This window comes from Notolabrus celidotus, chromosome 7 (assembly GCF_009762535.1).
Source record: "Notolabrus celidotus isolate fNotCel1 chromosome 7, fNotCel1.pri, whole genome shotgun sequence".
In the NCBI taxonomy this organism is placed as follows: Eukaryota; Metazoa; Chordata; class Actinopteri; order Labriformes; family Labridae; genus Notolabrus; species Notolabrus celidotus.
Window position 1 is genome coordinate 37,520,223 of NC_048278.1, and position 14,060 is coordinate 37,534,282.

Below are 14,060 nucleotides of genomic sequence, written 5' to 3' on the forward strand. Positions count from 1 at the left end.
GTTGTTTGTTTGTGCTCAGAGATTTTGTAAGGATTGAACTTCTGGTGTGTGTTTGAGTTTCAAACAGCACAGTCTTTGAATACAACCAAGAAATGTATGTCAAGCTGGTCTCAGTGACTAGAATATGGGAGTTGCTTGTCTTCTGCTGCCTGAGTTATTGTTCGTGTCGTTGTTTGTTTTTAAAATGGTAAGTTCAGATCCAACATAATGTTTTATGTAACGGACCACAGACACACAGAAACTTAGTGATTTAGTCGGTTTGTGTAAGACCAAGAACTCCCACAATCAGCTGGGTGACACCACTGATCACAGCGAGGGTGTCTGCCTTCACTTAAGTGTCTTATGATTGTATGCTACTCACACAAGTTGATCCTTGCATGGATCTTTCGTGACGTTTTTGACACTTAAAAAAACCAAACAATCAAAGTCTGTCAGCGGCAACAACAAGCAATACTCACTGGATGTAACTTAATCTGGACTATGAGCTCCAAAAGTTTACATAACAGCCTGATTTTATGGCTTCTTCATGGATTAACTCTGACATCATCCCTCTCTTAAATGTCTCTACCAGCTGTAAATACAGAGAAACCTGCAGAGTTTAGACCTCCTCAGGCGCTCCTCCAGGCCTGGATAAATACCGTGTTTTATCGTGTTTAGATCTTCTTTCTAAATGTTGAATATGCCTGCAGGTTATTGCCATAGCGATGGATGTCTTCACCGACGTGGATATATTCAAGGAGATCATCAACGCCACGTTGAGGGGGAGTGGCGGTCTACATCCTCCTGGACGAATCCCAGTACAAGAGCTTCTACACCATGTCGCACAGAGTGGCATCAACATCCAGGACTTCAAGGTGAGACGGTTACATCACGCTCATACAATCAACACAGATCATGGGGTTAGCAATCAGTGTTTGCAGGCAGAAGAAGAATTACGTGGAATTGAATTTGCAACAGGTAGCGGTAGATCAGCAACTCCTGTGTTCTCTGCCGAACACAAACTATCTGTTTCAATGATTGGGGCATAGACGTGAAAAAAATGGTCGCCAGTGCAAAAAAACAGCGTTATATCACTGGCCCTGAATCTGCTTTAAATGTGCACTCCTAACCTCCTCTCTCTGAAAGCTGTCTGAGGAGGGTTAGTCTGTTTTGAGGGCACATGCTTCAGTCCTTTGTGTGCAGGTAATCCTCAGGTGTTTGCAGCAACACTCCAACAAAGAGGGAGAAGAAGGAGACGACTGTTCGCCGTTAAAAAGGGTGCAAACAGTTCATGTTTGGTGTTACTAAATTAAGAAGCATCCTCTACGGTCCACCTTTAATGCCTGAGTGTTATCTAACGCAGCCTGAACTCACTCCCCTTTCATTAAATCACCTCACACACCGCAGAGTGAGGGTGACGTTGATCACAGCAGCTGTTCCTCAGGTTGTTTTCAGAAGTTGGTTTCCCTCCTCTTTGATTGCACCCTGATTATTTTCACCTGTGTCTCACGTCACACCTGAGTTAGATTACCCTTCCTTTGTCAGTCCATTGTTCTTCTCACCTGTGTCTCTTCTCATGTGTTCTCTGGATATCCCTGTGGATTACGTGAAAAGCAAATCATACAATCAATCTTTATTTTATTTGTATATCGCAAAATCACAAACAAACTTTATCTGAAGACGCTTTTAACAAGACTTACGAGACTGTACTCAGTTACAGTGGCAAGGACAAACTTCCTTTAACAGGCAGAAACCTCCAGCAGGACCAGACTCATGTTAGACACACATCTGCTGAGACCGTGTTGGAGAGAGGGATAGAGGGAGATGAAGAGAGAGAGGAAGATGATATGTGGGGAGACGGATAGTAGTAGTTGTAGCATGCTGGAGTCTGGACCACGTCCACAGCAGCAGAGATCCAGAGGAACCTACGAGACAAGGGAGCTCAGGGACTCCAGAAAGGTCTAAGAAAAGAAGAAGAGAGGAGACCAGAAGAAAGAAAAAGAGGAGGAATAAATGGTGAAGGAATGATAGAAGGAAAGGACGGGATAAGACAAGGAGACAAAGTATGACTAAACATGAGAAGAAAGAAAGAAAGAAAGAAAGAAAGAAAGAAAGAAAGAAAGAACAAAGATAGGAAGAAGGAAGGAAGGAAGGAAAGAGAAAGAAAGGAAGGAAGGAAGGTAGAAGAAAAGAGAGAAGTGAAGAAAAAAGAATGGAAGAAGAACAGAAAAGAATGAAAGAAAGGAGTGAAGGAGGATGAAGAAATTAGTGAAAGAAAGAAAGCAAGGAAAGAAGGGAAGGAAAGGAAGGAAAAAGGAATAAAAGAAAGGAGTGTAAGGAAAGAAGAAAGGAAGGAAAGAAAGAAGGAAGGAAAGGAAAAGGAATAAAGAAATGAGTGTAAGGAAAGGAAGGAAGGCAAAGAAAGGAAAGAAAGAAGAAAAGAAGAAGAAGAAAGAAAGAAAGAAGGAAAGAAAGAAAGAAAGAAGGAAGGAAAGGAAAAAGGAATAAAAGAAAGGAGTGTAAGACAAGAAAGAAAGGAAGGAAAGAAAGAAGGAAGGAAATGAAAAGGAATAAAAGAAATGAGTGAAAGTGAAAGAAAGAAAGAAAGAAGAAAGGAAAAGGAAAGGAAAAAGGAATTAAACGAAGGAAGGAAAGACGGACGGGAAGGAAAAGGAAATAAAAGAAATGACGTGTAAGGAAAGGAAGGAAGGAAAGAAAGAAAGAAAGACAAGAAAGAAGGAAAGGAAAGGAAAAAGGAATAAAGAAAGGCGTGTAAGGCAAGGAAGGAAGGAAGGAAAGAAAGAAAGAAGGAAAGGAAAGGAAAGGAAAAGGAATAAAAGAAAGGAGTGTAGGAGAAGAATATAAAGAAGAGAAGAAAGAAGAAAGAAAGAAAAGAAAGAAAGAAAGAAAGAAAGAAAGAAAGAAAAGAGAATAGAACGAAAGAAAGGAAGAAAGAAGGATGAATAAACAGACCCCAAAAGGAATCTACAGCAGAGATCCAGAGGAACCCTACGAGACAAGGAGCTCAGGGACTCCAGAAAGGTCTATGGTTAGTAACTTTAATGGACAGGAAGAGTTAAAGTGAGAGACAGGCAGAGAGAGGAGAGAGAGGGAAAGACAGGATCCCAGTGTGTCAGTCTAAGCCTATAGCAGCATAACTAAGACCTGGTTCAAGTCTGATCCAGCTCTAACTATAAGCTTTATCACAAAGGAAAGAACACCCTGACTGTGACTCATTAAATCTGGTCTTAAGTGAACATTTTGCACCAGGTAACATTAACAAAAATCCCTCCTCCCTCTCTTCAGTCATGTTTGATCAGATCCGTATTCTGCCCGAGGGACGCCTCGCCTGTGGCGCGACCTTTCCTCTGTTGGCAGAAGCATTCAGTGGATTAATCCTGACATTATCTCACACCCTCGTGAACTCTCGCTGTCATTTACCAGCATTCCCCCGCTGCGTTTCTAACCGTCTCACGACGGTACGAGGCAACTGCCGCAGCCTCGGGACAGATCTGTCAGTGCGGCTGGATTTTCCTGTTGAACGGCATCGGGACGGCGTGTCAGCAGTGCAAACAACTCGAGCAAACAGTCTCGGCGGAGTGAGGATTGCTTAGCCGGTAGCCACATCAAAAAAACAAGCCCCGGATAAAGTGACGTACAGGTCTGATCCTGTCGAGACTCTCAGAGGGTGTGTGGAGTTTTAGTGTGCATTCAGGCTACTTCTAACTCCTTCCATTTTTGTTTGACTGAAGTTTCTGCACATCTTGAAAAGTAAACACAACCTCGGGATGTGTCAGTCATGTTTGCATGACTCAGATACTTTCGTCCAACATTTTTCAGAACAGGTTTAATTATCTGCGTTTTTTGCATCCATCATATTCCTTTAGAGGATTCTACCTGAGAGAGTACGGACAACCATTGACCGTGACGTTGTCTTATACATCTGCAGATCCAGGCGTCTATGCACACTTCTGTAATAGTGCATTTTGGATGTGTGTGTGTGTGTGCCTACCTCAAACACACTGCTAGCTGCTGTTCGAGATGAGTTGCTCCAAGGAAATTGGTGGGGTCCTTTAATACATGGTTTCATTGAGTATCAAACTGGACCGCTGACTTCCTGAAACATACATATTCTGCAGCTCCTTAATCAGAAGGAGAAACTCTCCCTACTCTAATTGAAGGACCCGACTCCAACAGATCCAGTTCATCTCTGATAAGCTGCGGTCCGGCTCCTTGCTCTCCCGTCCGTCAACACCCCACTCAACTTATAGTGTGTCTGCTTATTTTGTCGGAGATCTGCACATTGCTAACGGAAACAAGCTAGCCTCCTATTCTCAAATGTTCGTGTCTTGAGACACGTGTAAGGCATGCTGCTTTCACCGGTGATCTGACTGTTGAAACAGCTGTTGAAATACAGAAGGAGTCCTCAGGTCTGTTGCCTTGTGTGGCCTTCATCTTCCCTCTACTGCCCTCTACTGGTCCCGCGTTGTAGTGTGATTACTTTGATTGCTTCTCCGTACGTCACTGTCCTGATTGCCTAATCTTCAGGCCACAGTGAGTGAAAATGCAAAACAGTGAGCTACAGGAACCATTTAGTTCCTTGAAGAGAAGTTCCTGTTTCTCTGGTTGAAAAGCACCTTAACATCGGGACTTCCACCAGATCCGTGTCCAGTCCGTCTCTAGTCCCCTATGGTCCGGCTCCATGCTCTCTCGTCTGTCAACGGCCACCGGTTGCGTTTTCAGGACAGCCGGACAGCTGGAGTCATGTGACCGAAGTTTTCCCACAGTAATCCCTGAATCAAGGATTCTCCTCCTCCTCCTCTCCTCATCCATGTTGTCTTTCTGGTCCTCTGAAAACCTCTGACCTGTTGACTCCAGGCCTGGCTTCGCTCATCATGACTTTGGTTTGTTGTTGTAGTTAAGTGAAATACGATCTGGTGATAACACAGAGTGTTTTATTCTGAAAATTAACCGGATGTTTTCATTTGGTTTTGGTGAAACCTGACTTCCTGTCCCGCTCCATCTGCTCTGTTGAGATTGATGCGTCGTGCTCAGGCATCCGGCAAAAAGATACACAGCCGGAACGCAATGGAGTGGATCCAGTGGAAGTTAACACATTGACCAGAATAGAAACCGATCAGATCAGGTGCTGTGATGGATCAGAGACGGACCGGGACACAGATCATGTGGAATGATCCGTACAGTGTGTCGATGTTAGAGCTGTTCTTTGGGAATTAGACTCTTTCACAAGATTCAAACGAGCCCCAAATTAATGCAAAGTTACTAACCATAGACCTTTCTGCCATGAGCTCCCTTATCTCATAGGTTTATTTTCCTTTCTTTCTCTCTTTCTTTCATTCTTCTTTCTTTCTGTCTTTCATTCCTTCTTCCTTTCTTTCCTCCTTCCTTCCTTTCCTTCTTTCCTTCTTTCTTTCATTCTGTCTTTCTTTCTTCCTGTCTTAATTTCTCTCTTTCTTCTTTCTTTTCTCTTCCTTCCTTTCTTTCTTTCTTTCTTTCTTTCTTTCTTTCTTTCTTCTTTCATTCCTTCTTCCTTTCTTTCATTCCTTCTTTCTTTCTTTCTTTCTTTCATTCCTTCTTTCTTTCTTTCCTTCTTTCCTTCTTTCTTTCTTCCTTCCTTTCTTTCTTTCTTTCTTTCTTTCATTCCTTCTTCCTATCTTTCCTCCTTTCTTTCTTCCTTCCTTTCCTTCTTTCCTTCTTTCTTTCATTCTGTCTTTCTTTCTTCCTGTCTTAATTATTTCTTTTCTTTCTTTTCCTCCTTCTTTCTCTCTTTCTTTCTTTCTTTCCTTCCTTCTTTTCTTCCTTCCTTTCTTTCTTTCTTTCTTTCTTTCTTTCTTTCTTTCTTTCATTCCTTCTTCCTTCTTTCTTTCCTTCTTTCTTTCTTTCTTTCTTTTCTTCCTTAATTTCTTAATTTCTTAATTCCTTCTTTCTTTCTTTCATTCCTTCTTTCTTTCTTTCTCTCTTTCTTTCTTTCTTTTTTCTTCCTTCCTTTCTTTCTTTCTTTCTTTCTTTCATTCCTTCTTCCTTTCTTCTTTCTTTCTTTCTTTCTTTCTTTCATTCCTTAATTTCTTAATTCTTAATTCCTTCTTTCTTTCTTTCATTCCTTCTTTCCTTCTTTTTCCCTTCTTTCCTTCTTTCTTTCTTTCTCTCTTTGTTCTTTCCATGTTTCTTCATCCTTTATGTCTCCTTTTCTCATCCCGTCCTTTCCTTCTATCCTGGCATCCGGCAAAAACAGAAGTCTTGTATATCTGATCCGGAGGGCTCCGACCTGCCGGAACGCAACGGAGTGGATCCAGTGGAAGTTAACACACTGACTAGAATACAAACCTATCAGATCTGGTGCTGTGACGGATCAAAAACGGGCTGGACACGGATCTGGTGGAATTTGGCCATCGCTCATTGCTGGTCGTGGGAGTGAGTTAATGAATGACGGCACCTTCAGGGTGAGATAAGACCTCTCTCCTTCATGCGTCAGGGTCCTGCTCACCCTGTCTGGATTCTAATCTGCATAACCACTCACTAAAAATGACCCCTCACTTAAAGGTGTAGCCTCTTGGTTCATAGTAAAGTCATAACATCACGGCACACCTGTCAGTCAGATCATCCACGCCCATAATTATGAGTAATGAGGATTAATTCCTGGCCTACTTATAGTCGGAAAGGTTGAGTTATAAATAATTCATCCCTCAAATCATCGTCAGAAATTAACAAATGATGTCCAGACACCAAAACCAGTTTTTAAATCAGGCTGTGAACAAAAATAGAATTAGCTCTCGAGGGGATTCTTTGGATTTTACAGCAAGCCTCAAGTGGACACTTCAGGAACTGCAGGGTTTTTTGGGGCGACTACTCTAAAGTCCAGTTGTTAAGGAAAGATGTGTTGTACAGATTGTGGATCTTGGTGGCACGGTGGTAGGGCTGTTACCTCCTAGCAGAAAGGTTCCTGGTTTGAATCCCGGTTGGGGCCTTTGCATGAGTGGGTCCTCTCCGCTGCGTCCTGGCAATCCAAAACCCTCCACAGCAGATAGACTCAAGACAACACAGGAAGTCAGACACCAAAACAACATTAACAACAACAAACCGGCATGATGAGCGGAGCCAGGCCTGGAGGCGACAGCTCCAGAGGTTTTCAGAGGACCAGAAAAACAACATAGATGACTCAAGCTCTCTTAACCGTTACATAATGTTGTGTCACACTTCACAGTTATATCTAAACAGTTGATTCTGAAATCTCTAATAATCCTATTCACAGTCTTTGTTTGTGGTTAGCGAGCTAACACAAGCTACAAGCTACCAAACTTGTCAAGCCTGACACAATAAATAATAACACCAGGAATTCCTGAGTGGACGACTGACTGGAAATGTAACATTCCAGCTTCTGCAAGCTGACAAGGAGATTCAGTATACTCAGTGAGTTTACAAACCTGGACAACATCTACTCGTTTTGTTAGGAAGACCAACCTCAGACTGTTTCTCTGTTTCAGGAGACCTTTTTACTTTCATTACAGGAAACATAAAGGATTATAAATCTGTTGTATCATCATTTTATTTAAGGACAGTTTATCTAGATGTCACCTGAACGTGTTTTAAACAAGAGGTTTTTATTCTATTTAAGGCAGGATCACTGGCAGGATTTTACAATTCCATAATTTTATTATTTGATTTTTCATATTTTTATATTTACATATTTTTATTATTTATAATTCTATTTTTTTTTTATTGTTTTCATGTTTTTTATAATTTCCATATTTTTATATTTCCATATTTTATAATATTTTTTTATTGTTTTGATCTTTTTTATATTTTCATATTTTTATACTTACATATTTTAAAATATTTTTTTTATATTTTATAATTCTGATTTTTTTATTGTTTTAATCTTTTATATTTTGTTTTTTTTATTCTTCCATTTATTTTTTTTATTTTTTTATTCTATTTGTCAAGTAAAAAGTTTTGATTTTGTCCATTCTTTCCTGGCATTAACATCAACAGAAGCTCTGAAAATTCACACTACCAGTACCTACTATCTGTAAACCCAAATGTCTAAGCCCTACCTTTGATATTATCTTAACTAAAGCCTTTCCAAAAAATTCACCCTCCAAACAGTGTGTCTGAAGTCAGAAGCGATGCCAATGTCAGGTCACTGTCCCCTCACTCCTTTTGATCAGTGGAAGTTTCGCTGGTCTCCAAAGGGCATTACATACTGAGGCATCCAAATTACACTTGACTATAAAAACATGGTTCTAGAAAACATTAAACCATTAATGCATAAAATGAGAAATGATTACAGTAGATGGGCCAAAATTCATCTCTGCTTACAAAAGAGTGACATAGTTCTTGCTGGATAAACTGGACCAATACATGCTCACATGAGGCCCTTACACAGCTTGGCTGTCTATTTCTGCAACTTAAGAGGTCAATCTAAGAGCTAGATTTAAATTATGTGAAGGACGGATGTATATTCAGTATTTGGTAAACAGTGTGTGTGGGTTTGTTTTTTGTTTACTCGTCATTTGTTATATGTTTGTATAACGGTGTCTTTGTCAACATACTATATTTATGTTACACATGGGAGTTTATGTTCATGTAAGATGGAAATACCCAAGATTCTTTGGGAGCGGACTATAAAAGTGACATTTTGTTGTAAATTTAACATTAGCATTTTAACATGGGATCTAAAGGGGATACCTTGGCTTTGCAGACGGTCTCAAGTGGACACTTAAGGAACTGCAGGTTTTTGCACTTCCACATTAACTTCCTCTTATAACACCGGAGGCTGCTGCTTCGTGACAACTTGTGTTGACTTGTGTCCATCCTTTTTTTGACTGCAGATCTTTAACTTCATGAATATTTGTTTCTTCTTCAGAACATTCGTATTCGGACGGTTAAGGGGCAGAAGTATCAGTGTCAGTCCGGGGTGAAGTTCCACGGAGGGATGGAGCAGAAGTTTATGCTGGTGGACTGCAGGACGGTGGTTTATGGGACGTTCAGGTGAGTGAGCCCGAACCTTCCACACTCACATGAGTAACCTAACAATAACGTTAAAACAGGGGCCATGGCTCAGGTTATCAAGAATCAGAACAGTGATTTAAAAAATGTGGTTTAGGTATTTAAATCATCTAATACATGAATCAAGGAAAAGGACCCAAATACTGACAACCACACAAAAAGAAACAGATCAGTGATTAAAAAATATGATCCAGCTTATTGACATGATCAGAACTTATTTGTTTCTTGAAATGTGACCACAATTCACGCATTTAAAGCATTTAATCCATGCAGCAAGGAAAGGACCCAAATAGAGACAACTACATAGATATAAACTGTTCAGTTATCCAAGAAGGATTTAGGTTATGACCATGATTTGAACTTATTTGTTTCTTAAGATGTTACCCCAATTCAGGCATTTAAAACACTTAATCCACTTAGTGAGGAAAGGACCCAAATACAGACAACTAAATATATATTAACTGTTCAGTTATCTAAGAGGGGTTTAGGTTATGACCATGATTTGAACGTATTTGTTTCTTGAGATGTGACCACAATTTAGGCATTTAAACCAACTAATCAATGCAGCAATGGAATGGACCCAAATACAGACAACTACTCCAAAAGAAACAGATCAGTGATTAAAAAATACAATTCAGGCAATTGACATGGTCAGAACTTATTTGTTTCTTGAAATGTGACCACAATTCAGGAATTTAAACCATCTAATCCATGCAGCAAGGAAAAGGACCCAAATACAGACAACTACACAGATAAAAACTGTTCAGTTATCTAAGAAGGATTTAGGATAAGACCATGATTCCAATTATTTGTTTCTTGAGATGTTTCCCCAATTCAGGCATTTAAAGCATTTAATCAATGCAGCAAGGATAAGGACCCAAATACAGACAACTACTCCAAAAGAAACAGATCAGTGATTAAAGAATATAATAAAGCTCATTGACATGATTACAACTTATTTGTTTCTTGAGATGTTTCACCAATTCAGGCATTTAAAGCATTCATCCATGCAGCAAGGAAAAGGACCCAAATACAGACAACTACACAGATAAAAACTGTTCAGTTATCTAAGAAGGATTTAGGTTATGACCATGATTTGAACTTATTTGTTCCTTAAGATGTTACCCCAATTAATGCATGTAAAGCATTTAATCAATGCAGCAAGGGAAAGGACCCAAATACAGACAACTACTCCAAAAGAAACAGATCAGTGATTAAAGAATATAATAAAGCTCATTGACATGGTCAGAACTTATTTGTTTCTTAAGATGTTACCCCAATTCAGGCATTTAAAGCATTCATCCATGCAGCAAGGAAAAGGACCCAAATACAGACAACTACATAGACATAAACTGTTCAGTTATCTAAGAAGGATTTAGGTTATGACCGTGATTTAAACTTATCTGTTCCTTGAGATGTTACCCCAATTCAGGCATTTAAAGCATTTAATCAATGCAGCAAGGGAAAGGACCCAAATACAGATGACTATGCAGTAAGACACTACAGTGATTAAAAATATTATGACACAGCTTAAGGGCATGATTGAACTTATTTCTATTTTGAGATGCAACCACTGTTTGGCATTTGAAGCTATTAATCTACAAAGCAAGGACAAAGGACCCAAATACGGACAACTACACAAAAATAAGTATATCAGTGATTAAAGAATATAATACAGCTTATTGACATGATCAGAACTTACTTTACTTGAGACGTCTCCCCAATTTAAGGAATTAAAAGCATGTAATACATTCAGCAAGGTAAAGGACCCAAATACAGACAACTGGATTGCCAAGGTGTAAACCAAATGGGTTATCATCCCCTCCTGCTTTCTTACACCTGTGCCACCTTTCTCTTTCAGCTTCACGTGGACCTACGAGAAGATCAACCTCAGCATGGTCATGGTGATCACGGGTCAGCTGGTCTGCACTTACGACGAGGAGTTTCGGCGGCTGTACGCTCGCTCCGCGGTCCCTGTGGTGCAGCCCAAGAACAAGCTATCCATCCAGTACCTCAGAGAGATCGCGGCCATGCAGAGCCCAAACTCCAGTCAGCTTTCCCTCAACCAGATCCACACGAGGTACGGAATGATGCAGGGCATGCGAGGCGCTCAGGACGACAGGTTTAACAACCCTGCCATGTTGACCCGGGGCCTGAGCGTGCAGGAGAGACTGCATCAAAGTCACTGTCCTGAAATGGGGAATCTGGTGCGAGGACACAGTTACGGTGGGGAACTCCAGAGGTTGAACTCAATGACCCGCCTGAGAATGGGAACCAAAGACTATGGAGTCCCTCTTACTCCTGAGAGGACTGGATCTAATATGAGGATGGGAGGCGACTTGATGCTGTCCAACAGGTTGTCTCAGCAGCATAATAAGCACCGGACTCTCTATGGGGCCGACCAGAATCTGATACCCTTCAACTCTGAGACATCCCTCCACAGGTGGAAGATGGACACATACCTCAACAACAGCGATCAGCCTCTGGACGCGTCATGCGATGCAATATCCCCGGTGGCGTCTCCTTACAGCAGTCACACGGGCTTGAACGAGTATCAGTCACAGATGATGCACAACAGATCCAGGGACATTAAGTCCAGGATGGAGGAAATGAGGCAAAAGAGGCTCAGCTTGCAGGAGTACAACAATCTCAGACAGAGCCAGGAGTCCTTGAAGCCCCAGTATCCGGGTCTAGACAGACATAAACTGATGAACTCGTTAAGAGGTCTGGACATGAGGCAGAGTATGATAGATTTAGAGCCAAATCCACAAAACGGTTGGAACCCTGAACCAACCAACCAGAAAGACATGGAGCCAAAGAAAGAAGGCGACAAAATAGGGCAGACTCTCACCGACGACCACCGCTCTGCCTCTCACAACGACGTCAAAGGGGCTCCAGACCGAAGGACACTGCAGGCATATGATTGGCACGACCCTCTTTCTAGGACGACCTCAGCTGCTGATATAGATACGAAACTGAACGATCCATCGCTCAAGCTCTCTCATCTGCAGCCCAGTGGTCTCGGTCTCCAGCACCCGAGAGTTATGGAGTCTCTGAGCGAGATCCCTGAGGAGAAGGAGGGTTCAAATTCACGTGTCAACAGCTCAGAATCTGCGTTCAAAGAAGGACACGAGGAGCCACCTAAAGAGGAGAAGGTTGCTTCGAAGGAGAACTTGGTGGAACCAAGCGTACCTTCAGAGTCGCAGCATCAGGATCAAGCCAAAGAAAGTCACGACTCTGTGGGCAAGGTGCCAAAAAGCTCAGGACCGAGTACACCCAAAGAGAGAAAGAGATCCATATCAAGTGAGACACAATCTGTCCGAAAGAACTCAAGCACTTCTTCCGGATCTCAGCTTACGGTGGACGGCAAGAGCAGTACTTTGGAAAAAGGGCAAACGCATCAGGAGGAACAACCCCTTCAGAGGAAGAACTCCATGAAAATGAAGGTGCATTCACTGCTGTCATCCGATGAGAAGAAAGCCTCCAAGAAAGAAGAGAAATCGCTACAAAGAAAGGCCTCAACGAGATCCCAGAACCCCTCAGGGTCAACTCAACCTTCCCAGGCGTCACCAGGAGAGAAATCCACAAAGAAAGGTCATTCACCAAGCACCCAAAGGTCGCATACTTCTGAGACAGAGAAGCACAAATCACCATTCCCAAGGTTAGCTCCGCAGCGCTCGAGCAAAAAGAAGGCAGCCCAGGCAGCGGACCAGGACAGGAGCGGGACAAGCACTCCAGACAAGGACAGAGCGGAGGTTTTCAAGAGAGAGAAGGTCTACAGTCGATTTGAATATTTGCTCAGCACCGACGGCATTCCTAAATCCACTAAGGGGCACTCGTCAGAGAAAGACAGGGGCTCCTCTCTGAGCAGGCATGACTCTGGTTACTCAGGGTATCAGACTCAAAGTGGATCTGAGAACAAACTGGGGAAGTTCATGCAGCGAGTTGGAAACCTGATTAACAAGAACAAGTAGACTCAGAGGACGAGGGAGGAATGGTTAAAACTTGAAACACTTCGGGCAGCATTCAAATCGACGAGATGAAAATGAAGAGTGATACCTTTTTTAGACAGCAGAGGGCACTGTCTGCCTTTGATACCTGGGCGTCCTGCTAAAGCATTGTTGTTATTCGTAACCTCTACAGGTAACAGAAGACACTTGAATGATGCAATTAAAGCCAACATGATCCGGGACTCTGTTTAATGTGCATCATTTTCCAAATCAGGGGATGCTTTCAGGTGTTGTACAGGCTTTTGGGGGTTGGTCTGGATTGTTTACATTAAAAGCGAGTGCTTGATTTACACATGGAACACTAAAATACCTGAGAGAGGGGCGGAGAGATAGAGGCAGGGAGGGAGATCTTTTATTTTAAACAGAAGTTCAGCAGAGACTCAATAAAAAGCTTCATTTGGAGAATAACTTTCCAGGACAAAATGTCAGAATAAAAGCATTGTGTTAAAAGAAGGGATTTGACTTTTACTCTGAAAAGCATTCTGGTAGTCCTTTTTTTTACCACACCTGTGCCATAAATATAGCTGGTACAGGGTCAGCACAGCCCTCAACTCATAGTATGTCTGCTTATTTTGTCTGAGATCTGCACATTGCTAACGGAAACAAGCTAGCCTCCTGTTCTCAAATTGTCCTGCATTGATACATGTGTAAGGCACGTTGCTTTAACCGGTGTTCTGACTGTTGAAATACAGAAGGAGTCCTCAGCTCTGTCGCCTCATGTGGCCTTCATCTCCCTTATACTGCCCTCTACTGGTCTGGTGATGTAGTGCGTTTACTTTTATGGCTTCTCCATAAGTCACTGTCCTGATTTGCCTAATCTTCAGGCCACAGTGAAAACGCAAAACAGTGAGCTACAGAAACCAATTAGTTCCTTGAAGAGAAGTTTCTGGTTGAAAAGCACCTTAACATCGGGGCTTCCACCAGATCCATGTCCAGTCAGTCTCTAATCCCCTATGGTCCGGATCCGTGCTCTCTCGTCTGTCAACACCCACCGGTTGCGTTTTCAGAACTCAGCTGGATCGTTCAGTTTCGAGTCATGTGACC

The 14,060-nt window shown here is 41.9% G+C and overlaps 1 protein-coding gene across 1 annotated transcript; it reads left to right on the top strand.

Annotated features, from left to right (window-relative positions):
* Positions 1-704: 704 nt before the first annotated feature.
* On the top strand, positions 705-13,339 carry LOC117815618 (protein FAM83B-like). Its single transcript, XM_034687426.1, has 3 exons — positions 705-854; positions 8,864-8,988; positions 10,868-13,339. Exons 1-3 carry the CDS (start codon positions 705-707, stop codon positions 12,978-12,980), a joined length of 2,388 nt encoding a protein of 795 aa, XP_034543317.1. The 3' UTR covers positions 12,981-13,339.
* The last annotated feature ends 721 nt before the right edge of the window (positions 13,340-14,060 follow it).